This window comes from Sciurus carolinensis, chromosome 11 (genome assembly GCF_902686445.1).
Source record: "Sciurus carolinensis chromosome 11, mSciCar1.2, whole genome shotgun sequence".
NCBI lineage: Eukaryota > Metazoa > Chordata > Mammalia > Rodentia > Sciuridae > Sciurus > Sciurus carolinensis.
In genome coordinates, this window is record NC_062223.1 from 110,129,885 (window position 1) to 110,157,539 (window position 27,655).

Below are 27,655 nucleotides of genomic sequence, written 5' to 3' on the forward strand. Positions count from 1 at the left end.
CACGTACAACCATAGAAATGAAAAGTTGTACCCCATTTGTGTACAATGAATCAAAATGCAGTCTGTTAAAATTTAAAAAATAAAAAATAAAGAATATCTTTGTTAACCCATGTTTAAAATTTGACCTATGAAATAAAATGAATTTATCAGAGAACAAGCAAGCTAGAGAAATACTATTCTCTATGTCACTATTTTTCTACAGTTAATCCTTCTCATGTTGTTTTTTCCTTAATCATGACATAACTCTTTTATCCAAAGCAGCTAGAATTTAAAATAATTATATGAATTAACATTGCTTTATTAGTCTAAGATACATGCAATTCTAGATCTAAAACAAAACATTTCAATTAAAAAAACTAAAAGGGACATGACATATAATACAGTGCAAGAAGAATTCCACATTTTTTCAGAAGAAATTTTCTAACTTAAGTAAAACCATAGAAAATTTTTTTTTTTTTTTTTTTTTTTTTTGGGTGCTGGGGATCAAACCCAGGGCCTTATGCTTACAAGGCAAGCACTCTACCGACTGAGCTATCTCCCCAGCCCCAAACCACAGAAATTTTGATGCCATATTTCCACTAGGAAGATGGGCATTTGTCTGTAGTGATTTATTAAAGATGAGAAACTAAAGCCAATATTACTCTTTTTAGGAACAAACTTTAATGACATGCATAAATATAAAAATTAATCCAAATTTTTAAATGATTAAATAAAAATGAAGAATAATTATAATAGGGTAATAAAAATAAATTTCACAGATGGAAGCAACTGGCTAGCTATTTAAGCATGGAGGAATCTGGGCATACAAATAACATGAATCAACAACGTAACATTGCTGTTTTGAAATTGTAATAAATGCATATAATCTAAGAGCTAAGATAATATTTGAAGTTCCTTAAGATTGCCAAAATAATCAATCATTCTAATCTTGCATCTAAGTTGCTAAATGTAGCAGGCTGTTAATAAAAATATTTTAAATGAAGGTTACTATCAAGTAAGAATATAGAACTGAGTAACTAGGGAACTCCAGAACCAAACGTAAACCTGATTCAAAGGATGTGTCATGGGGTAATTAGGTAATTATCTTAGTCTTTTTTTTTTCCTTTTTTTTTTTGGTGATGGTACTAGCAATTGAACTCAGGAGCACTTGACCACTGAGCCACATCCCCAGCCCTAGTTTGCATTTTATTTAGAGACAGGGTCTCACTGAATTGTTTAGCGCCTCAATTTTGCTTAGTCTGGCTTTGAACTTAAAATCCTCCTGCCTCAGTCTCCCAAACTGCTGGGATTACAGGTGTACGCCACTGGGCCCAGCTTAGTCATGCTCTTTCAACATTAAAATTCTGTAGGAAATGATGGAACACTTGAACTTCTAAAGCAGTGTGTGTATGATATATATATAGTGTATATGTAATATATGTTATACATTATAAATATGCATAATCTATAGTACATATTATGTCTTACATATTATGTATTATTGGTGTATATATGTATTTATAAACACGTGTGTGTGTGTATATATATATATTTAAAATATATCTCCTCAAATCAGAAAACTTTATTACAGGGCTTAAAAGAGGTCAAAGTACTGAGAAGACCAAACAGGAAGTCATGATTTTTTTTCAGAGGGAAAATGGCAGCTCTTAAATTCTTAAAGGAGGACATATTATTAAGAAGTAGGTCCACTTAGGAAAAAATAGGAGTTAAAATTATTTAATTGGAGAAGTAAAGGATGAGAACATGGTAAACTTTGACATGGAACATTATTATGAGCCAATTCTTCCTACCTACCAATGTAGAATGCAAGAAATCAAGATTGCCTGAACATATTTTTGTAGTAATCAAAACATCTGCAGAATCTACTGAGCTTCCAAAATTTGCTAGGATAGCTTCAATCTAAATGTTAGAACACATTAGAATATTGGATAGGTAGATTAGTTGGAAAGAATAAAGAGCCAGGCATGGTGGTACACAACTGTAATCCCAGCAGGAGGATCACAAATTCAAGGCCAGCCTCAGCAACTTAGCAAGGCACTAAGCAACAGAGCAAGACCCTGTCTCAAAATAAAAAATAAAAAGGACTGGAATGCGGCTAGTAGTTAAGCACCCTGGGTTCAATCTCTGGTACTAAAAAAAAAAAAGAGAAAAGAAAGAAAAGAAAAAGAAAAAGCAAATGTAAAATGCTGAAGTTCTTTTGTTCATTCAGAACAAATTTGAGAGGAATCTACCTATAAATATCTCTCTGCATTGAAATGTATTCCCTTATTCTTACTAAAATCTAAGCTTTGGTTTACTCATCAGTTAATGCTATAGTTAGCAATTCATTACACTTCAAACTTTAACTTTTAAAAAGGTAAGTTTTCACTAGGCATACACACAATGGGATACTTTTGAATTTAAAAAGTTCATCTTGTTTTTATTTCTAAAAACATCCTAAATGTACAAGGTGATCAAAATTGGGACAGCACATGGTGGGGAATTCTCATAATCATGACACTAAAATTAAGATACTTTTCTAATCAAGAAAGAGTAAGTTTCACTGGGTTCAGTGGTGCATGCCTGTAATCCCAGCAACTCTGGAGGCTGAGACAGGAGCACAAGTTCAAGGTCAGATGGCAACTCAGTGAGACCCTGTCTGAAAGACTTAGGGAAAAAAAAAAAAGACTGGAATGTAACTCAGTAGCAAAGTGCCCCTGGGTTCAATGCTCAGTATTAAAAATAAATTAATTAATTAAAAACCAAGAAGGTGTAAGATAATTTTATGTGATGATTCTAAAACCAAAATCAAAAACTCCAGATACAAAGCAAAACATTATATTAAAAAAATCCCTTTTCTTACATGATCAAAGTAAAGAAACCACTACCAGCCCTTGAGAATATAAAGTAACAACTAAATACTACTATCAACTGAGAAGATACCTGGTTTCTATTAGAGTAGATTTACCAATTGGTTAACAGATTTAATCTGTTAAAAATTAGTAAGTTGTCTTTTTTAAATTAAATATCTTTTTAGTTGCTGAAGGATCTTTATTTTATTTATTTGTATGTGGTGCTGAGAATTGAACCCAGTGCCTTACAGATGCTAGGCAAGCACTCTACCACGGAGCCACAACCCCAGCCCTAGGAAATTACTTCTAAAAAGGCAAGTTAACTTATACATTTATGGTATCTGCTCTGTAATATGGCTTTAAAATAAGAATGTGCTTAAATAAATGCACTTAGCATATAGTTCTTTAAGGAACATCAGAAGTTTAATAAGATGAATTAATGACAATTAACTGTGTCGTCCTCAAGAAAAAGAAACTAAATCTATACATTAAAAGCAATGACAGCAAATCCTAAATTACCTTTTGTTGTCAGGAGTCAATTTAATTATTCCACAGAATTAAGCATGATTATTTCATAGTAAAAACAGTATAATCTAGGGGAAATGAGTAAATCTGTGAGGATTTTAATACTTTGTTCTATCCATTTCTGATTTTTAAGATGCAATGATTCAGAGCTCTGGTGGGGATTAAAATTTTCAGGAAATATACAAGAAATTCATGTTAAATAACAACAGTGGACCTTGAAGTCATGAGCTTTTGTTACTTTATTGTTAACCAATGAATATTATCCAAAATTAGAGATGTAACTTAGTTGTACAACACAAAAATATATACTAATGGTAAAAGCCTATTGGAATTTACCAAATACTCATTAGTGTATTTTACATTACTATATGCACATGTGCTCTCATCTGCTAATGGTAAGTTATATTGGTTTAATCACTATGAAAATCCATATTCCAAATGGCTGTTCCTGTTTAAAAAAATTCACACAGCTTTAAAAATGGATTAAATCCATTTTAATCCTAATCTACAAATAGATTATAAACAGCAAATGTAACTGGTAATTTTTCAACACTGTAACAAGCTGATGTAGCAATGATAGTGCACACAATTCAAAATTAGAAGAATTAATGAAAATCCAATGGAAATCCATATTTTTACTATCATGGCAATTCCTTTAATGCTTTGTAAAAGTAGACATTTATGTTTCAAAGCATAAACAGTAGAGTCTACAATTTATCCCTCTAGTGTACTGCAAGTAGAAATAATCTCTTCCATAGGATTTTGAAGCATGTGCACATCACTGTACAACAGTCACTTCAAGGTTAACCAGTTATCTTTTGTCCTACAAAGTCCAAAATATATTAAGCAAAACCTTTCCTTTCATAATGTCTGCCCAGATTAATCCTTTTAAAATCAGCAAAATAAAAAAGCACAAGAGATATTTTCAGACATAACTTGAATCTATTGTGCATGAAAAATGTTTAATAAAATGGCAATTTTAATAAATGTAAATTTGAGTGCACAATACCAAATGCAAAGTAGCTGAACCACACAGAGAAAACAAGGCTTTCCATATCTTCAAATCCAGGTGTTTCATAATAAAGAAAATATTAGGATATCTTTCTAACTGAAAGATTTGATAAGATAATTGAAATTAATAATTAAATTTTATAATTTTTAAAATAAGATTAACAAACCAAATTTAATTTTTTAAGTTACAGATTAAAAAATAAGCACAGTGATTTAGAAACCAAAAATGCTAAAATGATCCTGTAATTATCATATCAAGAAATGATAGTACAGACATTCTTCATATGCTACAAAGGCAACATCTCTTTCTCTCACACAGAGACAAACTTCCTCAGACATAACACCTAAGAAGATAATATACCAGTGACAGCTTACAATTTTAACACAAATTAGAGCCCACAGTTCAACTTAACAAAAGGTCAGTTAAAAAATTAGCACTCACATATTCTGAAGGAAAATGAAGTCTCAAAAATATTCCTCCATGATTGAGACTGTCTTGATGTTTAATAAACATACAGTTTACACATTTCATTGTGTTTGAACAACCAGTCATTGCAGGTGTAATAGTGAGGTAGTATTACTGTCCCCTTCTTGGGACTGATGTTTTTATATACTGCCTTTCCATAAAGGTCATTTTGCTTTTTTCTAGGGATCAAAATCAATTACCAAGAAATGTTTATTTTATCAGACATTCATTATTCTAAATCAACTCATGAAAGAACAAAACTTTTCAAGTTTTTGAGACAACTTATTTGTAGATAATGTTTCATCGGCTCGGGGGGCTGAGGCAGGAGGATCACAAGTTCAAAGCCAGCCTCAGCAACAGTGAAGCACTAAGCAACTCAGTGAGACCCTGTCTCTAAATAAAATACAAAATAGAGCTAGGGATGTGGCTCAGTGGTTGAAAGCCCCTGAATTCAATCCCTGGTACAAAAAAAAAAAAAAAAAAAAAAAAAAAAACTAACCACCTGCTGACTACACCTCTGTGAAGTGGCAGTCAAAGAAAACCACCAAAAATTACAGGAGATGAAACACCAAACAATTTAGCTGTCAAAGATGATTGTAATTAGGTAAGCAAATAACAAATATCCAATAATGTAATTAAATTGGGACTTTCTTTTAAAAAACTAACCATGAGCTACACACTATACTATTAAATGTATTAATCCTTTTCATGATTCGCAGTCATCATCTACACAATGTTCAAAGACTTGTTCACCCTGCCATAATTTTAAACACTACCAATGATCCATATGATAGCAGGATTATGGCTATGGGAATGGCGGGAGACGAGAAGGGAACACTGAGAAAATGTAAGAGAATGAAGAAATGTATACAGGTTAAACACAGAAAGGGCAAGGGAAAACTGAGTGCTCCATCTAAACACTTACTGAAACGTCCACCATTATCCTTTAAAATGCACAAAGTGCTCAAGTCACACATACACATTTGTCAGACATGATAATTAGTGTTAAATGTTCAACAGAAAAAGAAAAACAAAAACTGAAAAATGTAAAAGGAGGTGATGGAACATGGTTCTCCATTCCCTGGCCCAAACAAAAAAGAAAACCGAGCATGACATCGCACTGCCTTAATGTTGAAGAGCTCCCCTTAAATTTGTCTTTCAGCCACCACAGTCAAACTGGTATAAGTGCTTTGGCAAGGTGGGATGCATTCCATCACATCTGCAAAGGCCTGCTTTTCTCTGTTGGTGGTTCAGCTTATGAAGAACATGTATGCAAAATAACAACTCTCACATTGCTTCAAACTCATCAATACGCTGCTTTGTATTGCCTTGTCGAATTTGTCGAAGAGTCTTGTATTTATCACGGCCTGCTTTAACATTCTCAGCATGAAGAACATCATTTTGTGTTTTCTTGGTTTCATCTCTGGCTTGGGCTAATTCTGAACTCAATGCCTACATTAAAAAAAAAGGTTATTATTTTTTTCTTAAAAAATGTATGGAAATGGTTTAAAGACACACCAAGTCTGACTTTTTAATATGTTAAAGTTTCCACTGTGAAATCACTTTCTTTACTTTTTTCGTGGGGAGGAATACTCATGGCCTTTCATTTTCACACTTATCAACCATGACATTTTGTTATTCTAAATTTCCTTAACTTTCTCATCCAATACTTCAATACTTACAGAAAGCTCAAGGTGGTCATTATAATGTTACTAAGAGATCTAAAATCTATACCATGAGGGAAGCTTTCTCCAAAAGTCTTAATTCATTGCAACTATCACGTCATTTCTTTTTTAAGTATTTCACCAATTAAAAAATTAGAGAATTCATCTGGAAAACTCTAATATTAAAATGTTCTATTTTAATCTAGTTATGTACATTTAAATAAGCTGACCACTGTAATATAAAATCTGAATAATTCAGAATACATAATACCTTAAAGGTAGTTTATTAAATGTTGCAGTCAATGCACACTTTAAAAATATTTTTATTGGTACATAACAATTTAATAGTGGAATTAATCAGGACATGTTTGTCAAAGTGCACTTATACTATTTAATAATTATGTTCATTTGATTTTCAACACAGCTACTTTCTACCATCTAAAATGGGTCAAGCTAACAAACTAGTTAACAAACATTTGCTAATAGGATCATAAAATGGAAGAAATTAAATAACTGGCCAAATACAACCAATTATAAGGCTGGCCAGTATTAAGACTCCTAAAAATTTTAAGTTCTTTTTAAATAAATTCATCTAAGATGGAGAAAATGTAAACTATTTTTACATGTGCATAGAATTACAAAGTTTAAATACCTGAAGTTGTTTCTTTACGCGTTCATTTTTCTGTGTTTCTGTTACACGTTCTTCCTCACTTCTATGGTTCATTACTCCTTCATTTGATAATTCGGCACTAGCCTCAGCATTGTTCTCATCATGTTCATCATGTTCATTTTCTGTTGGAGGAATGACTGGTGGTGGGGGAGGGGGAGGAGGAGCAGACATCACAGTTTTTAACTCTTCTTTGGTCTTTTCCAAGTCTTCCTGGGCTGCAAAAGCCTAAACATTAAAAATAAATTCATGAGCAACTTACTTTGAAAAGTGGTAATTAAGAGAATCAAGTTGTCTTGCCTTCTAGCAAGAGTAATGAAAATAGGCTCTATTGATGAACACTCTTACTTTTACAGAAGAATGCCAGCAGGTAGAAAAATTTTTAAAACATTACTGTACAAAAATCTAATAAAAATTTTAAAAACCCTAATTAATAAAATTAATATAATATTAATTCTGGCAAAGATTATTAACTGTTGCCAAAATTGTCTTGCAAATGCTTAATTGTTTTGTTTGTATAGAGCTGAAGAATACCACACCAGTAGATTAACTCTGAGCCACCTAGAAGTAAAATGTAACCAGACAGTGGAGGAATCTGATTGTCATTACTCTAATTCAATGATCAATTAAAATCACTAATGGTGGGTTAACTAGATATTAAGGATCTTTTGACATGAACCAACATAAAATATTCAATATCACCAATGATTTGATTGATTCTATTGTCTTGATTTGCCTAGAAAAGTTCTCTTTACAGTTGTTTTATATTATTATTAATAACACCCCCTTTTACTCTCAAAAGTGTTTTTTTTTGATACCTTTATTTTATTTATTTTTATGTGGTACTGAGGATCAAACTCAGTGATCTACCACTGAGCTACAACCCCAGCTCCCTCCAAAGTGCTTTTTGTATGCTAAATTATATGGAAGTCTCACCTATGATGCATCATAGTAAAAAGCATTTAATTCCTCAAGCTTCTAGATCTAACTTTCAGAGGCCAAGTTAGATGACACCATGAGGAAACAATTAGTTACAGCAGAAGTGACATTTTTTTCAGGTTCCTTCTTTAAATCAATATCATAAACAGAGGACTCTCCTATATTAAAAGAGCCTTAGAGCAAAAAGTACTGCAGGCAATGCAAAGTTCTGCTTTGAACACTGGCACAGCAAATTACTTCCTCAAGACTTTTTGGGTACATTGAGAAATTCTGTTTAGATGAGATGAAAATTCACTAAAATGAAATTGCAGGTATGGTAAGATCTCATTGCAAATATATAAATGAATACATATGTACATATGTATATACACAAAGGGGAAAATATGCACTAAGGCTTAATAATATTGTCCTACTCTGTGGGAATGCAATTTCCTTGGGTGCACTTTCAAAGTTTCTACAGTTCACAGGACTTGTATCTGCAATATGCTATTTTTAAAGCTTATATCTCTGAAGCTCAAAAATCATTCCTAAATGGGAACTATAAAATTGTAATAATGAAGAGGTGTAATAAGGAGATAAATAGTTTTATTCCTTTTGTACTATTATACATAATTTTAAATGAATCAAAAACTTCCCAATGAAATTTAAACTGCTACGAAGAAAATTAAAGAGTAAAAGAAAAAAAAATTTTGTTATAAGTACATTTTACTATAGAAAGTCATCATATAATATAACTATGTATTTTGGGGTATAAAAAAATTATTATAGTTGTATTTAAGAGTTGATGTATTTTAGAGTTTGTGTTAAACTCTCATTGTATGTCCCACATTCAACTGAAGCTTGACCTTCACTTCTGACAATGATGGTTTCATCTACAAGGAACTCTGATTAAAAATCTGAGCAGCACCACCATTGTAACCCTCTAATTCTACTCAACAGTCAATACTTGGTTATCCTCCACAAAATGTCTCTTAACTCTCCATTTCTCTTTAACTTCATGGCCACAAACTTTGGTCTTTTCCTCTTCAGTATCAATATCCAACATGTCCTTTATGCTGATTGCTATCTTATTTTTATAAAATCTTACCTGATCATGCTAGAATTATGTTTTGAAATTTTGAAAGCCTGATGTCTACAGATACTCCCCACCACTTTGCCTTTGCATGGCCATTTATTTAAAGCCTTTCACAACTCAATTCCCTATTATTCAACTTGCCAGACACATCTCTGAACACTTTTGAACCTATGCTCTGCATTTCTGTCATTTATTGACTGTCCCCAAATTCATCATGTATTCATCATACTTTCTATACTCATTCAATTTCCTTCTGTCTGGAATGATCACCTATTCAGTCATTAACTGCATTCAATCTTTTCTATTCCCAAAATCTAATTTATTACTCAAGATCCAGCTTAAATGTAGATGGGTTTCCCCAATAACCTAGCTCGTTCCCAAAATTAATTACCTCTTCTGTGTTCCCAAAGTATGAGCATACATTAATCTTATATTCATCTCTTTAAAGTCAGTATATTGCTGGGCTTATTCATGGGCAAAGAATAGCTATCAATAAAAGTAACAGAACAAATGATTACTTTGTGTTGCCACTCAGTAGCTTCCTCTTCCTTTTTCTTTTTGGCTTCTTCTAGAAGTGCAATCTTGGCAGTAAATTCAGCAAGTTCTGCTGCCTACAATAAACAACAATTACCAATAATGAAAAAAATATGTATACATACATACACTTTGAATAATCTTACATGTTAAGCCAAAATTTTTTCATGTACATGCTTGGGCTGTTTTATATATTTTTCTCAGTCTTCCATATTTCCAATATTTTTTGAAGATCTTAAATAGTTTATTTATACTAGGTTCTTGGGATAAAGAGCTAATAAGACAAAGTAAAAACACTTATTCTATAGATGAGTAGTTAATCCTGATTCAGTAATGGGATCTTAAAATTTTAACAGCAATTTTTTAAAAATTTGTATCAGTAAAAAATTCACTAAAGTCTACAAAAGAAAAATAGTAATAATGCTTTATAATTTAGAGTACTTTGTCAAATAATCTCATTCCTGAACAATTCTCTTAAGTAGTATCATTCTTTTCACAGAGAGGGACAGGGAGGCTAAAAATACATAAAGACAAATAGCAAGTAATTACCTGAACTTAAATCCATAGATCTTTTAAGTATAATGCCTACTCCTCATTATTTGAAAGTCCATTAAACAAAAAAAATCAATACAATATGGCCCATAGTTATGTACAGACAAGAACATATGTGTCAATTTATCTAGAACAAAAGATTCCAAATGACTTATGTGGAGCCTGTCCAAAGTGTAAGCAAATGAGAATCTTTTATTGGCAGGAAAGGTATACAGAAATACCTTTTATCTTTTTTTATTTTTAGGTTTCCTTTAAGGCAGAAATAAAATTTTTAGGTTTATTTTTCACACTTAAGTTCCCTGTATTTTTGGTTTGCATTCCAGAAGGTATAAAATAGTTTTAAAAAGTTCATGTCATGTATTTACTTAAACTTTTCTTTTTCTCTAAGACCGAAGATAATTCCTTACTAGTTGTTCCTGATTCTTCATCTGGTCAGCAGCTTGTTTTGCTATAGCAGACTTGGCCTCTTCGGCAGCTTGACGCTCCTTTTCTAGTCGTTCAGCTTCTTCTTTTGCTCGTTTTCGTTCCTGATCCAGTTCTAGAGCTTTTCGAGTCTGTTCTTCTAGTTCTGTCAAATACATGTATTTCCACACCCCCCAAATAATAATAATGCCAATTATTCTCATTACCCAAAGAAACCAAAATAGTAACAAGAAATCTAATCTTTATAGTTTCTAAAAATGGGTACATATATCAATACACATAGACCTCAGTTTTAACATAGTGAAATACTAATAATTTTTAGAAATCTATGATGTAATTCAAAAATGCAAAGACAGGAAAATTCTTTTTAATTCAAGTTACAAGAAGAAGCTAGAAGCACCTACCTTTATTTTTTTAAGTTTGACCTTGGGGGGGAATTTTTTTTTTTTAAATTATACCCAGATATAGAGCACTTGCATAGTAGGCACAAGGTCCTGGATTAGGGATTGGCAACATCTATTAGATAAGTAAACCCAAGAAATTTGACCTAATGTAAAAGTTCTTATGAGATCTACAAATTATTGAAAATTGTGTTACAGGTATATGTAATTCCTAAAGCAAGTGTTATTTGGAGATGACTGACTAGAATTTACTGTTCTTAATGTTGTTCATAGTGAGAATTAGCTTGAGTAATTGCTATTAAGATTGGGAGTTTTGAGAGGACTGGAGAAGAAAAATTAGTCTTTGATTAGGTTCTAAATTCTTGATAAAGGAATATAAAAATTCTATGGGCTATTTTGCTATAAAGATGAAAAGTATACAACACTGGATGTTGCCACAGCTAAATTCTAGTATTACTCTTTTAAATTTTTATTTTTGATACAAAAAAATGTTCAATTTGTATACACTGCACAGTATTTTAATCAGTAAACACACCTATTTCAATAAGCACAATTCTTTGTTAAAAACTTTCAAAATCCTTTTTTCTAGCTCCTGAAATGTGCAGTACATAATTGTTATGTATAAGTCATCAAACTATGCAACAGTACCCCAGAGCTTCTTGCTCCAATCTAACTATAACTTAGTTCCCACTTGTTAAACTTTCTTCTGTGTACTGATTTCATTTCCTTCAAATACATTCTCAGTAGTGAGATTGCTGGATCACATAGTAGTTCTATTTTTAATTTTTTTGAGGAAGTTCACAGTTTTCCATAACAGCTGTACTAATTACATTCCCACCAACAGTGTGCAAAGTGCCCTTTCTTCCACATCCATGTTACCACATGTTATCTTTAGTCTTTTTTATATCAGTCATTCTTACTGGAGTGGGGTGATACCCCATTGTGGTTTTGATTTGCATTTCCCTGATTAGTGATGTTGAGCATTTCTGCATGTACCTGTTGGCCATTTGTATATTTTCTTTTGAAAAATGTCTATTTAGATCTATTGCCCGTTTTTAAAATCTGGTTGTATTATTTGGAGTTTGTTACATATTTTAGGTATTAACCTCTTGGTCAAATGTATATGTTGCAAATATTGCCTCCCATTCTGTATGCTGTCTTTGCATTCTGCTGAGTACTATACAGAAACTTTTCAATTTTATGAAATCCATTTGTCTATTTTTGCACTTGTTTCCTGAACTTCTGGGGTCTTGTCCAAAAAGTCCTTGCCCATACCAAAGGACTGAAGTTGTTTCCTACATGTTTTCTTCTGGAAGTTTGTTTTGAGTGTTACATTTAAGATTTTAATCCATTTTGAGTTGATTTTTTAATCAGTGAGAGATAGCAGTTTAGCTTAAATTCTTCTGCATGTAGATTTCCAATTTACCCAACATCATTAACTGAAAAGACCATTTGTTCTCTAATTTGTGTTTTTAGTACCCTTGCTGAAAATCAGTTAGCTGTAGATGTGTGGGTTAACGTCTAGGTTACTCTATTTTATGCCAATACCAAGCCATTTTAACTACTGCAGAATTGTAATATGTTTTGAAGTCCAGTAGTATAATGTCTCTTGCTTTGTTCTTTTTCCTCACAGTAACCTTGGCTATTCAGGTGTGTGTGTGTGTGTGTGTGCGTGTAGTTCTATATAAATTTTAGAATTGTTTTTCCTGTTCTGTGAAGTATGCCACTGGTATTTAAATAGGGATTGCAATTAATTATATTGCTTTGGGTAGAATGAACATTTTAAAAATATTGATTCTTCTACTCCACGAACATGGGATGCTTTCCCACTTTTTTGTGTTCTCTTCGATTTATTTCATCTGTGTTTAACTGCAGTGATATTTCATCTCTTTGGTTAAATTTACTTCTAGGTATTTCATCTTTTTGTAGCTATTATGAATGGGACTGCTTTCTTGATTTCTATTTCAGTTAATTCACTACTGGCATATAGCAATGCTAGTGATTTTTGTATGCTAATTTTGTATCATGTAACTTTACTGAATTCATTAATTTTAATAGTTTTTATAGAGTCTTTGAGGTTTTCTATACATGTCATCTGCAAATGGTGACAATTTGATTTCTTCTTATTCAATTTGGGTGCCCTGTATTTCTTTCTCTTTCCTAACTGCTCTGGCTAGGCCTTCCAGCACTATGTTGAATAAAAATGTTAAAAGTGGGCATCCTTGTCTTGTATCAGATCTTAGAAAGAAAGCTTTTCCCCCATACAATATGTTCACTGTTGGCTAAATATAAATGACCTTTATTTTGTTGAGGTATGTTCCTCATATGCCTAATTTGTTCAGCATTTTTACTAGAAGGGATTAAAAGGGATATTGAATTTTTTAAGATGCTTTTCTCCATCAACTGAGATAACGATGTAGTTTTTGTCCTTCATTCTGTTGATGTGGTGGTATAATGAAATAGCCTTGCATCATTGGGATGAATTTTACTTGATTGTGCTAAGTAATCTTTTTAATTTGTTGTTGGACTGGTTTGCAAAAATTTTTCAAAAGAATCTTTGTTAATCCAACTGCTCTGTGGTTTTCCTGTTTTTATTATATCTTTATCTGTTTTTACTGTCCTCTTAGAATGTATTTGCAAGAATTTCTTCCTGTTTTGGTATAGCATAAGGAGATTTGGTATTAGTTTTCTTTAAGTGTTTGATAAATTAAATGGTGAAACCTGGTCCTAGGATTTTCTTTGATGGAAAGCTTTTTATTACTAATTCAATCACATTTGTTACTGGTCTGATCAGGTTTTCTATTCATGATTCAGCCTTGTTAAGTTTAAGGTGTGTGTCTATGAATTTGTTCATTTCTCCTAAATCATCAAATGTATTGATACAAACTTTATAACAATTTCTAATTATTTTTATATTTCTATGGTGTCAGTTGTAATACTTCCATTTATATCTTTGACTGGACTCTTCCTTCTTTAGTCTAGCTAAAGGCCTATTTCATATTTTTGAAGAACCAGCTCTTTGTTTTATTGATCTTTTGTATTGCTGATTAGGCTCCATTTACTTCTGCTTTAATCATTATTATTTCTTTCCTGTTACTAAACTTGTGTTTAATTCTTTTTCTAGTTCCTTGAAAGGCAGTGAGAGATTCTTTAAAATCTAATTTTGATGTGGGCATTGATTGCTATAAGCTTTCTTTTCGGTACTACTTTCACTATATCTGATTGGCTTTGGTATATTGTATCTGTTTTCACTTCAAGAAATTTTTAGAGCGGTGATGAATGTGGTGAAGGCCCAGGGGGGCATCTGAGTCCTGGAGTGGCACTCTTTGGGCCAGTGGCAGACTGTAGGCTGCTGGTGTCTGGCTCAGGAGAACTCTGAGTGTGTTGGGGACTGCGTGTCCGGATCGGCACAATGATGAGTGCTGCCAGAGTTTCACACATATAGGTGAATCATTCAGCCACCCCAGACAATGATCTTGGATCTAGCAATTGAGAGGAAGAAGACTTGAGCAATGAGAGAGAACAAAAATTCTTGAGACTTATGGGGTAGAAGCAAGAAAGCACATATTGGTTGTCTTGTCCTAGGAGATCACAAAACAACATCTCACTTTTAAAAAGAGGAAGAAGGTAAGAAAATAAAGAACTGGAGTCCCAATATCAGCAAATATGGACATTAAATTATCGGGAAGCTATTACCATTGTGAACTTGGTTTCAATGAGATAGAAGATCATGATAGAGAAGATGATGGGACTGGAGATGATGACATTCACCTGATCCTGAAAGTCTAGATGACTCTGAAAGTAATTCAGAGTCCGAGAAAGAAGAATCCAAAGAACTCCAAGCCACTGAGCACCCTGATGAAGTAGATCCCCAAAACAAAAAGATGCAAAAAGGAATTATAAAATGTTTGTTAAAACCAGTTTGTTAAGTCCCACTTAGTCTTTGATTAAAAGCCTTATTGTTATAATGCACAATGGAGGAATGCTTATAGAGCACAGACCTTTGTATTATAATTTCTTAAAAAGGTTCTTTTAAATAATTATAAAGTGGTTGCTTTCAAATGCCATTCAATACACTTTTATGGGCATGACTATTACCATTCCGTAAAGAGTAAGAGTTGTATAAGGTAAGAAATACAGCATTCAACTTCCTCTTGTATTAACATTACCAGCCCTTTAACCTCAGCTTTTACCTCTTCAGATGCATTGTCAAAGACACATTGTTTATGATAGCTATTGCATCTTTTTTCTTCATATATTTTTATAAAAATTTGATACTGTGATCTGTTCATGAAATATAGTCCTTTACTTATACTTCTTAAAGTAGAATTATCCATCATGAATATTTCTGCTGCCAATCATAATCTAAATTATTATTATTATTATTATTATTTTACATTCTACATTATTGTTGGAAAAAGATTAGATAGTTTATGCTTACTGATTTAACTCTGCTCTTTTGGACCAAAACAACAAGAGCACAAGTACATTAACCCATTAAGCTCCAAGTTTCAAATTCTATATAGGAAGATGGAACATAATGGATTAACACCTATTAGGATGGAATACAACTGTCATGCATTTGGAATGTTATAATTCTAGCCTTCATACAATTTGTACCACATTGCATGTTAGGTTTTAATAAATTTGGCCAAGTTTTACAAATAAAATTATTTTTCTGATCAGAAATCATTAGTCCTGACTATTTAGAAATATGTTAAGCTGAATTTTTTTTAAAAGGAAACAAGTAACCAAGTTCATTTTTTCCCCTTAAGGTCTAAATAAAAGAAAGCGGCTTTCCACACTTAGTTGTGGTACATTTATTCTCGTTATCTAAAAATGAGGAAGGGGCTTATTGAATAAGAGGCAGAAACAAGAAATTGTCTTAATTTTATCCCAGTGCTGTTGTTTGATTATCTAATTACTAAAGAGAAGTATTACTTTCTAATTTTATTGCTTCTATTGTAGATTAGAATCATGTTTTTATGTGGCTAATTTTTACAATGGATAACACAAATGCATTATGGGCTAGTCAGTGGATCTCTGAATAACTGTTTACAAAATCTGAATGTTTCCAAGTAATAGGTTCAAAGATGAGAGCCAAACCTGCTTGTGAGCTAAACTATTATTTATCTAGATACTTAAGTATATGTTTGATGCATTGGATCTTTTTACCCCCAAGTACTCTATCATTTTACAATTTATAATTTGTTAAGAGTATAGCAACTAAAGTTATTTCCGGTTATAGAATATGTCTGCCATTTTCATATATCTGGACCCCCAAATTTATGTTTTGTTTTTGCTTTTTTAACTTCTCACATTATTTTAAAATAGATTCTACCCTATATATTTAAAATAGTGACTCTTCCAGGAGTGGTGGTACATGCCTATAATCCCAGCAACTCAGGAGGCTGAGGCAGGAGGATCACAAGGTTCAAGGCCAGTCTCAGCAATTTACTGAAAACCTGTCTCAAAAAATAAAAAAGGCTAGGGATTTGGCTCAGTGGTTATGTGCCATGGGTTCAACTGCCAGTACCCAAAGAAAGAAACAGTCCGAAAGACAATGTGTAGAACATTTAACAAATACTTGGTTTGTAGAAATTTAGCTTTTTTCCATTCACACCATTTTAGTTTGACCACTGATTTTCAAATATCCAGTCTGTGAAACTGCACATTGCAGTTGATTTAAATAGGAAGTGAAGAGGGAGAGAGACCAGTATTATGTTTTAAAAAGTATTTTCATCATTTCATGGTTTAAATATGCTGGGTAGTTTATGAGTTGGTTCTGATATGTAAACAGAAGCATCTTCTAAACTAACTACACTGGCAAAAATTTAGTTTTAAATTTCTTCCTTAGTTCTTTCATGTATTTGTATAGTTTCCAAAGCTCTTCTTGTTATTGCTAGCTTTACTGCATTGTGATGAGCAAAAATACTCAATCTGATTTCTTTTATTTTTAATTTGCTGAAACTTGTTTTATAGACTGTCATATGATCTATCCTGAAAAATGTCATATGACCTATCCTGAAAAATGTTCCATATGCTAATAAGAAAATGTTGCATTCTGAAGCTGTTGGAGAGAATGTTCTGAAGATGTCTGCTAGGTCTCTTTGGTATTGGGTACAATTTAACTCTGTTTCTTTGTTGATTTGTCTATTGTTAAAGTCCCCAGCTATGACTGTATTGTTTTGACCTTCAGGTCTGTTAATAGTTGCTTTATTTGAGTACTACAAAATTGGAGATATGTAAATATACATTATAATGATATGTAATAATATAATATTATAACATGTTACAATATATAATATATATAATAAATATAAAATATATTATTTGCTCTTGAACTGACACATTTATCATTACTGGTTTTGATTTAAAGTTATTTCATCAGATATTAGTATGGCTACCTTGCTTGCTTTTGGTGTCCATTAGCATGGAATATCTTATTCCTTACCTTGCTCCTGTTTTTAGGGGAAATGTTTTCAGTTTTTCCTCCATTCAGAATAATGTTGGCCTTGGATCTGTCATATACAGCCTTCACAATGTTGAGGTAAGTTTCTTCTATCCCTAGTTTTCCTCGGGTCTTAAACATGAATGGGTACTAACTTTGTCAAATGCCTTTTCTGCATCTAGTGAGATAATCGTGTGATTTTTGTCTTTAAGTCTACTTATTATGGTGAATTACATTTAGAGATTGTATTCCTGGGATGAAATCTTTTAAAGGTTTTGTAGGCAATTTGTCAATATTTTATAAGAATGTAAAATTCATCAGGATATTAATCTGAAGTTTTCTTAATGTGTCACTTTCTGGTTTTGGTATTAGGGTGATACTGCCTTTGTAGAATGAGTTTGGCAGTGTCATGGAATAATTTGAGGAGCACTGGTATTAGTTCTTCTTTAAAGGTCTTGTAGAATTTGGCCAAAAATTCATCCAGTACTGGGCTTTTCTTTGTTGGAAGGCTTTTGATAGCTGCTTCAAATTCATTACTTGATATTGATCTGTTTAAGTATTCTATACCCTCTGGTTCAATTTGGGTAGGTCATGTGTCTCTAGGAATTTGTCAATATCTTCATGATTTTCTAGCTTATTGGAGTATAAATTTTCAAAATAGTTTCTGATGATCATCTGGATTTCAGTAATGTCTGTGATGATATTTACTTTTTCATCCTGGATTTTGATCATTTTTTTCCCCCTTTTGGTTAGTTTGGCTAAGGGTTTGTTAATTTTGCTTATCCTTTCAAAAAACTGACCCTTTGCTTCATTGATTTTTTTTTTTGTGTTTTTATTTTAATCTCGATTTCATTGATTTTTCAGAAGTTTGCTATCATATGGTATGTTGTTTCTGTTTCAACACTGATTTTCTCATTTCTTCTGCTGGTAGTCAGTTTGGTGTACATGTAGTTCTTCACCATGGTGTGTGTGTGGGGAGAGTTCACCAAAGGATCTCACTCATTTGCTGACTTGCTTTGCCTTCCAGGATTACTCATTTTAGAATTTACCTTCTAAAATATGGACATATCAAACTTTTCTTATTCTCCTCATCTGGCTAACATATAAAACCGACAATATTCATAGCTGTATCATTCATCTAAATAAGCAAACAAGTAAGTGAAGAATTGAAAGCAAGGTCTCTTTTAAAAAAATGTATACACTCACATTCATAGCAGCATTATTTACTTTGCTAAAATGTAGCAACCCAAATGCCCATCAACAGATGAACAGATAAGTGAAATGTAGTATATGCATACTCAGCCTTGAAGGAAATTCTGACCTATGTTCCAACATGGATGAACTTTGAAAACATCATGCTAAGTGAAATAAGACAATCACAAAAGTAGAAATACTATATGATTCCATTTGTATTAGGTAGAATAGCCAAAATTATAAAGACAGAAAGCAGAATGATAATTGCCAGGGGTTTGTGGGGAATAGGGAATTACCATTTAATAGGAAGAAAATTTTAGTTTTACAAGTTGAAAATTGTTATGGAGATGGATGGTAATGATGGTTGTTCAACATTATGACTGAACTTGAGATCACTGAACTGTACACTTAAAAAATCATTAAGATAATAAATTTAATTTTACCACAATGAAAAATATGTACAATATTTTTATCATAATAGAAATTCTTTCCATACTACAAGATAAGAAAGAGAAGTAAGTTTGTGTTACAAAGTTAAATCTTAAAATATTTCCCAATGCTCACTAATTTCTATCAGTTTTATCAATCTGATAAAAGGTAAATAAGGCAATGGCTGTTTGTGGCATATTAATAATTATATGGAAGTTTAAGATTTTTGAAATCTTGAACTTTGCACTATATTAATCTCTTCTAGAAAGGTTATCAGCATTCAAATATCACATAAATGACTTTCCCTGTTTGTTTCTTTTCCAGTTAATCGAGCTGGGTTAGCAAACTATGGCTCGTGGACCAAACCCAAAGTAATTTTTTTGATAAATAATGTATTAGAACACAGGCACCCTCATTTGTTTACAATTGTAGACGGCTGCTTTCAGACTGCAATGGCACAGTTGAGTACGTGGGGCAGAGACTGTAAGAGTCTGAAAAATTTACTGAATTGCACCATGATTCCAGTTAAAACCCCTAGAAAGAAGGATTATATGAGAAAGATAGTTTATTTATCAATTTTTTTTTTTTGCCTATCTGGTTCATAACAATTTAGAACTTAATATTTTGAGGTCTGCCATGCATGAAGGGGGTATCAAGGAATCTGGTTTTACAGTATTGGTTCTTCCAGAACAAAGGTTAAAGGTTACAAAAACAAACAGTTTATCTCAATAATGTCATAGTGATTTAGAAGGCTACAATATATAACTAGGAGCAGATAAAGAAAGTTAATGTGAGTTCAAGACAATAAAATTGGAGAAAGCATTACTTTCGCAGACTGGGACCCAAGCATTACTGAACTTTGCAAGTCAAATAATTTCCTAATTTATGTTACCCTAAGGGGAAAGCTTGAAAGCCATATAACAGTAACAGTTTATGTTTAAAACAAAAACAAACTTAATAGATAAAATACCCATCCCATTATTTTTCTTCCCCTTTCATATAAATGAAATCATTTAAAATGTGGTTCTTTTCTGCCATGGTTCTTCCATTTAGCATATTTTCAAGTTTCATCCATGTTGTAGCCTATACCAGTACTTTATTCCTTTCAAACTGATAAAATGTAATATATCCATAAAATGGATATTATTCATCTTTTCATTCAATTGTTGATGAACATTTGGGTTGTTTCCCCTGTTCCACTGACTTTTGTGAATAATGTTAATAAACCTATATACTTTTTTTTGTTGTTGTTCATATGATTTCATTTCTTTTGGGTACAATCTAAGGATAGAAATTACTGAACTATATTAACTCTTTCACTCTTTGAGGACTGCCATAGTAGTTATAAAAAATGGCTGTACTGTATGTACTACATTGACCAACAATGTATGATTACTCTGTATCCTCACCAACATTTCTTAATCTTTGTCTTCTAGATTGGAGTTATTGTACGTATCTGAAATGATATTACACAGTTTTGATTTGTATTTCCCTTTTCTAAGGCAATGTTTCATCAAGGATCACTTTTTTTTTTTTTTTTTTTTAAATCCTGGGAAAAGAACACTATCTTGAAAGGAGAACAAGTTTTATAATCAAAATTCTTAGAAATCACAGAATTAAGAATGTGATTACAAATTATTCAGATAAAACAATTTAAAAGTATCTGTACTACATCTAAGCAATCTATCTATACTTCACTGAAAAAGTGCTTTGATTCTTTTTTTAAATATGAATTTAGGAATCTAAGAAAACCAAGACATTGAAATAACTTCCTTATGATCATATTTTAAGTTAATGACAGAATTAAAGCTTTGTTCCTAACTGTAAACAATGTATATCCAAAGCGAATACTGCCCTGCCTACCCACGACTACTCCTTTTGATCACATCATGCTTGCTTCCCTCATAGTACTTAAAACTACATAAAAATAATTTTATCATCACTCTTTCTTCTTTTAGTAAAATATAGAGTAGGGACCTTACCTGTTTAGTACTCTATCCCTAATACCTAGAATGCTATACAATACACTCAAGGAATTTAAAAAGTATCCAAACCAAATGCAATCATTACATGTCAACTCTTTTTTATAGTTTGTCTTATTGAAGAAGAAAAATTCACCTTGATAGTTGCTTGAACAGTAACTGAATATAAGTCTGGCTTTATTATATTCAAATATCATTTGCAATATATCCTCAAAATTATTAAAAATGATAATTTTTAAAGTGTTGCATATGGAACCATGCTTCTATTTAATGATTCACTTGAAATAGTGACTTTAATAAAAACAAAAATAATGAAACATAAAAAGTATCTTCTCTAACAAAAAAAACCCCATAGGTCAATTTACTAAATGTCATGACTTAGTTATGGCCAAAGTTACTGCATTTGAATGAAATTTTTAACATACAAGACAATCATGCAGATTTTAGAACAGCCTGGGAAAACTTTATTAAAGAAACAAAAACCAAATTGGATGTCTTTTGCCTTAAGATGACTGATTTGAAATTGTCTTGACAGGGATGCTCTATATTCTTTATGTTTTATCTCACTTATATTCTTCAGTGCTTCTTTGAGTAGTTTTTGTACGTAAATTAATGTTTTTATTACACATCCTAAATAAATGAGATTGAAAGATTTAGTTCTCTCAAAAAGGTGTTACATAAATGAAAAGTGCTATTTCTTTTCTTTAAAATCAGACAAGTATAATAAATGTTTATAAACTTTCCTTCTTAAATATCTTTTAGTACACTGCATACTTTTTTTTTTTTTTTTTTTTTTGTGGTGTTATGGACAGAACCCAGAGCCAGGGGCATTCTAGGCAGGTGCTCTACTGCTGAGCTACTCCTGTAACTCTTCATTCAGATTTTTTTCCCAATGTTCTTTATTATACTAGCCGTGGCACTTAGCACATATTCTCACTTATTTTTTTATTTATTTATAGGCACTGGGAATTGAACCCAGGGGTGCTCTAACACTTGAGCTACATCCCCAACCCTTTTTTATTTTCTGAGGCAGAATCTCACTAAGTCCCAGGTTAGCCTAGGACTTCTGATTCTCTTGCCACTTTCCCTGAGTTGCTGGGATTTACAGGCATGCACTACCATGTCCAACACTTTATTATGTACATATCTATCAACTATACAGACTTCACTTCCATGTATACTATATTTTTATTCATAGAATACAGTACAAAGTAGACAGTTGTTAAATGTCTGATTTGACTGATGCAAAAGATAAAAGACACTTGCAGTTGTAGAACAGCATCAAGTTGGAATTAAACAATTTCTGCCCCTGACCTGTGCTCTGCAAACAAATACTACCTCTGGGCTTCGGATAATTTAGTTTCCAGGTCTCCTATAACACTGAGAAGTAAGATTTCTACTGGTTAGAATAAAACCCTATTTTTTCTATTTAATATTCCCAATTCTTTTGGAATTGGGATGATTAACCAGCTTGTAGACTTAGAGTTATTTCTGAAACTTCCCCTTCTATCTACTTGCAAATTATTCTATGTATTCCTGAAGAGCTTCTCCCTACCATAGGAGGCTGGTGTAAGGAATAAAAATAAGCCTTATATGAGACTACTGGTTATTTCCAATAGAACTCAATGACTACTAACTGTTAGGAAAGAAGTTACTAGATTTGGTTTTATAAATGGCATATATTTCATGAAATTCTACTGCTTAGGAAGGAGAGAAACATTGTGCTGAGCGCAATACCTTTTTTTCCTTTGGCTCTTTCTACCATTTGCTATATGAAAATAGTAAATTCTATAGTTACTTAACATAAACCACACATCAAAGAACCAAAGAACTGTAGTATTTTGGTTACATGCTGCCTAGGACGTAAGTTCTTCCAAAACTTGTATTACCAGAAACAGATAATACATCTGTGTATGATGATACACAGATGTATCACCACAGATACATCTATCTCTTTTGTTGATGTTAATGCAGTGCTGGGGACTAGAACCAGGGTCTCACACATAGCAAGGCAAGTGCTCTATTACTGAGCTATACCCACAATGTGTGCTGTTTTCTAATACACTAAAATTTTTTTTATGCATGAGTTCTAAAAGTGTATATAAGTCAGAACAGTTGAAAATACTTTAAAGCACTACATAAATTATTTTGTTTAAAGTACTGAATATATAGTTTTACTTATGGAAGCCCAAACAGTTATTGTTATAGATTTAGTTTTTTACTACAGTAAATATTCATCTGTAACACATGAAAAATATTTGTGACTAAGAAAATGAAAGAAAACATAAGTACTGTACAACTGAATGTGCCTTAGTTAAAATGTTTTTATGATCCAATGCCTGTAAGCATTGTCAATTAAATGCAACTGTCCTAAATAGTAAAAAGAACATATGATAATAGCAAGGAAATACTCCTATTAGTAAAGCAGTAATTTGAATTTAGTTAAAAAAAAAACTTACCTTTTTGGGCTTTCAATGTCTGTTCTTCAATTTGCCTTAGACGTTCCATTAGTTCTTCCTTTTCACGTTCTATTCTTTCTTTTTCTTTTTCTGCTATTTCTCTTTTCTTCTTTTCATTCTCTAACTGTGCCCTTAGAAGGAAGTGCAATTTCCATGTTACAAACCAAAAGAAATATTGTGAAACCTAATATTGAACAAATAAGAAACCACAGCATATTTTAAATTTTTCATTATAATTAATTTATCTTCAAATATGCTATGGTTAAAAATATAGGCCTGTATTATTACATACACTTGTGCCCATTTGTATATATACAAGTGCTGGGTTCCAGTGTATTTCTTATTGTGGGATCACAAAAAAGATAGTCAATGACTATTTTGACAAACTATTAAAAGCTTAAGACATTGTAAGAAGATTCTTAACTACAAAACTACTAGAAAGTATTATATATAAATCATGTTTTTAAGGCAGTTTGAGTGGAGGTAAAAGACCAGGAGAGTTACTACCTGCATAGGATGAATTCTGACAACATACATCAACATCATTAACAGTTTAACCACTCAGTTGCCATACCCCGCAAAAAATGCCGCCTTTAGATTAGCATGAGCCCTCCTTAAACAGGAAAATAACCTAAGGTAGGTAACAGTTTTCAATCATTAAAAATCAATTAATGCAAGTTTAATTTCTGGGGTAATACCCATATATGCCTACATACAAGATGGTAGATCGGTTTTATCTCCTTTGACAATGTGATTAGAATGATACTAGGTTTTTAATGCTGTTAAAAAAGATCATCATCAGAGGTTGGTGGATGGAAAAGAATGTCTTAATTGTTTAATTGCATCTGTCATGGCCTGATGAGACTTTTACAGTCAAATTCATTCATCAAATATCTGTGAAAAGCCTACCCTGGGTTCCATGTTGAGGACCAAAAACAAAAGAATGAATAAAAGTCAGATGAGAAACTGTATAACTTAACAAGTTCCATAAATATTTAAGTCATTACTTCAATGAGACTAATTTTCTTTTTTTTTTTTTTAATTTAAAAACAAATGATTTCATCTCTAACATTTTTTTAATGTTCCACAAAAAGTCATCACTGCCATCTAGTGTTAATTCTGAATTTCAAACATAAAAACCACATTTACAGCCTCTGATAAATTTATCCACAAAGTCTTAGTATAAAAATATTTTTCCCTCATTCTATAAATCTAAATTTTGAAATTCCTACAGATCCTAAATACCGTGTACCCCCAGCAGTGAAAGTTCAACTTGGGAGTAAATAGTATTGTCTGTCCCAAGTCAACTCAAGCAAGGCAGGCAATGATGGTGACCAGGCATCCTCAGAGTTGACAGCACAGTTGCCATACCCTAAGTTGCACCTAGCCAACTCCTGAAGTTAAAGGGCGACTACAACCCATACTGGCTTAATAAATCCTCATACCACTTAAGAACTAGGGGCCTGAGGCTCTCAGGCAAGGGGAACTCCACTTTAGTTTTGGGGCTCCCTACAAGGTAACAATTACAAGAAAGAGCCAATAACTACACTCCAGAATTTGTGTTCACTCTACAGAATATTCACTTCCATGAAGCATACACATACAGGCAAAGAGATTCAAGGAGGTAGGGGCTTCTACCCTTCTAGAACACCTGAATGATGGAGGCTTAAGGGCATGTTTAAGTTTCCTAGTTCCCTTGAGGAAAAGAAGAGTGTGATGCCGCCCACCCCCAGAGGCTGCTGCCCTTTCTGTGATCTTTAGACAGCCAAAATATCAAGCTTTCCAAGAAAACAAAAGCACAGTAGTTTTCAGGTAACTGTTAATATGGACAAGAACTACTCATGCTTTTCTTCTACCTGAGGATGTTGACTGATTGCCTACCCCAACCACTGGCCAGCCATTGCACAGTCATGTCTACTGCTACCACAGGTCCCCTAGACAGTTCCCTTCTTTCTTCCTCCAGGTCCCAAGACTTTGCTTGAGGACTCACAGTACAAACCCTGTCTCAAGATCTGAAAGCTACAACCATGTTTCATCCATCAAAACCTTTCAGGTCCAGCTCTCTCATTATAGTCCCTTCTGGGGAAAGGTGCTAGTTTTATTTAACATTTCCCTATTGATATTTCATTTGCTCTTTAGGGATGAAGGTGAAAGAGACAGGAAAGCAGAAAAAAAGGACTGTACCCTGGCTACAAGTAAGGTAGGAGCAAATATTATCTTCCTACTGAAAAATAAGTGCACAGCACAAGCACACATTTAATCCAACTATAAAATACAAAACAATATGCAGTTTACTTTGCACTCTTGTGAGGTTCGTGTCTCATATCTTATCTCCCCTGACTACAGTCATTGCCAGCTAACACTTCAATTAATATAAATGCCTTCAGTTCTTCACACCACTTCAAGATACCTAGTTTTTAGAGGTCTGTTTCCCTTATAAAACTGGAAAATTTTGCTTCTCCCCTGTACATTGTTTACTAGGGAGGATTAACATGATCCACTCACTGGTCCTTAGACATGGCATGCATATTCTTATCTGTATGTCTTCTCTATTTTCTAATCTTCAAGTCTCAGTGAAGACCTCAACTTCCCTACAAAGCTTCTTGTGATTATTCCAAATATGGATGAAGATACTTTATTCAGAGTTTGGGTTGAAAATACTCATTTTGACCCAGTTCTATTTCAAGGACATAAATAACATTAGTAAACTATAAATTCTCTGTATTAACATGCAAAAATAAATTATTTTAGAATATTTTCCTAAGTGAATATTAAACTTACATTCAACTTAGAATATATATTAAAATATTAATTACTATAATAGCTACTAATTGATAAACACCAACTGCTTTGCTAAATGACTACACAGAGGCGGTCATTATTTTGCACAAAGACCCTTGAAGCTTATTATTTTCACAGTAAAATAAGGGAACACAGGCTCAAATGATACTTGTTAAACAGGTTTTAGAAGAGGATTCAAATCAAGATATATTAGTTTCAAAGCCTATGTTCTTTGTATGACACGAGCTATGTCCTCATGAAATAAGCAGCCAACCATGACACAGAAGATCCCACAGCTAACCTACAATTGGCATATGTATATCCAAATAATAAACTTGAGGTTTTAGTTTTTAAATTTAGTAACCACCTTACCTATATAAAATTATGTTCAGGTATGACAGAGTGAGTCATCATTCAAATTGGACATAAATAACAAGATCGTGTTCATTGCCAATAAAAGAAGAGTTATGGGGGAAAAAATTCAGTCACATATACCAAGATATTGTAGGGAAAGAGGTCTCCCTGCTGCCCTTTCCCATCTACTGTTTTTGCCCAAGAGAGTCTAGCAGCACAGGCAGCATACCTCTGAGCACTCCCCCAAGTATGTCTGCTGGCTACTTTGCCAGTGGGCTTGACCAAAATTGTTTCCACATATATACAGCTGCCATTTCTCTCTCTGACCTGTAAAGTAGGGAATAAATGAAGACTTGGCATGCCATTTCTGAAAGACTGCCAATCTTTAGATGACTAGAATGACAAAGTTACTAAATTCTTATTGTGAATAAACCAGTCAATAAATGATTACTGATGAAAAGCTATAAAATATATTCCAAAAAGGAACCATATAATTACTATGCCCCCCCCCAAAAAAAAAGGAAAAAAAAAAAAAAACTTAAATGCTCCATGTCCTTCTGGGTTTTAGAGTAACTATCACCAATTGATACTAATAAGATTCCACATAGCCCTCTTGCATGTGCTGAGAAATAAGATGACTAATAGGACAGAAGAACAGTAAGACATCATATGAAGTAGTGAATATAAGCTGCAGGAAATGCACATAAAGTAACTCTTCACTTAATTTATTACAGAAGACTTTGAGGAGACAGCAAAAGTTTTATGATGATTTTTAAAAATATAAGAATGTACTTAAGAACTTTTTTAAAAAATCAAAGATTAGAACAAACCACAATGTAATTCAAAGGCATCTGACAGCAGGAAAAAAAGGACAGAGCCCAAAGTAACAATCCAATTTAGAATCTTTGATAATGGAA

At 32.6% G+C, this 27,655-nt stretch overlaps 1 protein-coding gene across 3 annotated transcripts in view; it reads right to left on the minus strand.

Moving 5' to 3' along the window:
- The window catches only part of Rdx (radixin), an 80,135-nt gene that overhangs the window by 13,748 nt on the left and 38,732 nt on the right, over positions 1-27,655 (minus strand). For 2 of the 3 annotated variants that reach the window (XM_047516199.1, XM_047516197.1), the window contains 5 exons: positions 23,604-23,734; positions 10,672-10,832; positions 9,697-9,789; positions 7,150-7,392; positions 6,125-6,285 (listed from right to left, as the gene is read on the minus strand). In XM_047516199.1, coding sequence (XP_047372155.1) covers positions 6,125-6,285; positions 7,150-7,392; positions 9,697-9,789; positions 10,672-10,832; positions 23,604-23,734 — 789 coding nt within the window. Of the gene's footprint in view, positions 1-5,310; positions 6,286-7,149; positions 7,393-9,696; positions 9,790-10,671; positions 10,833-23,603; positions 23,735-27,655 lie in introns of those variants that run through there. The other variant, XM_047516198.1, reaches the window with a different exon arrangement.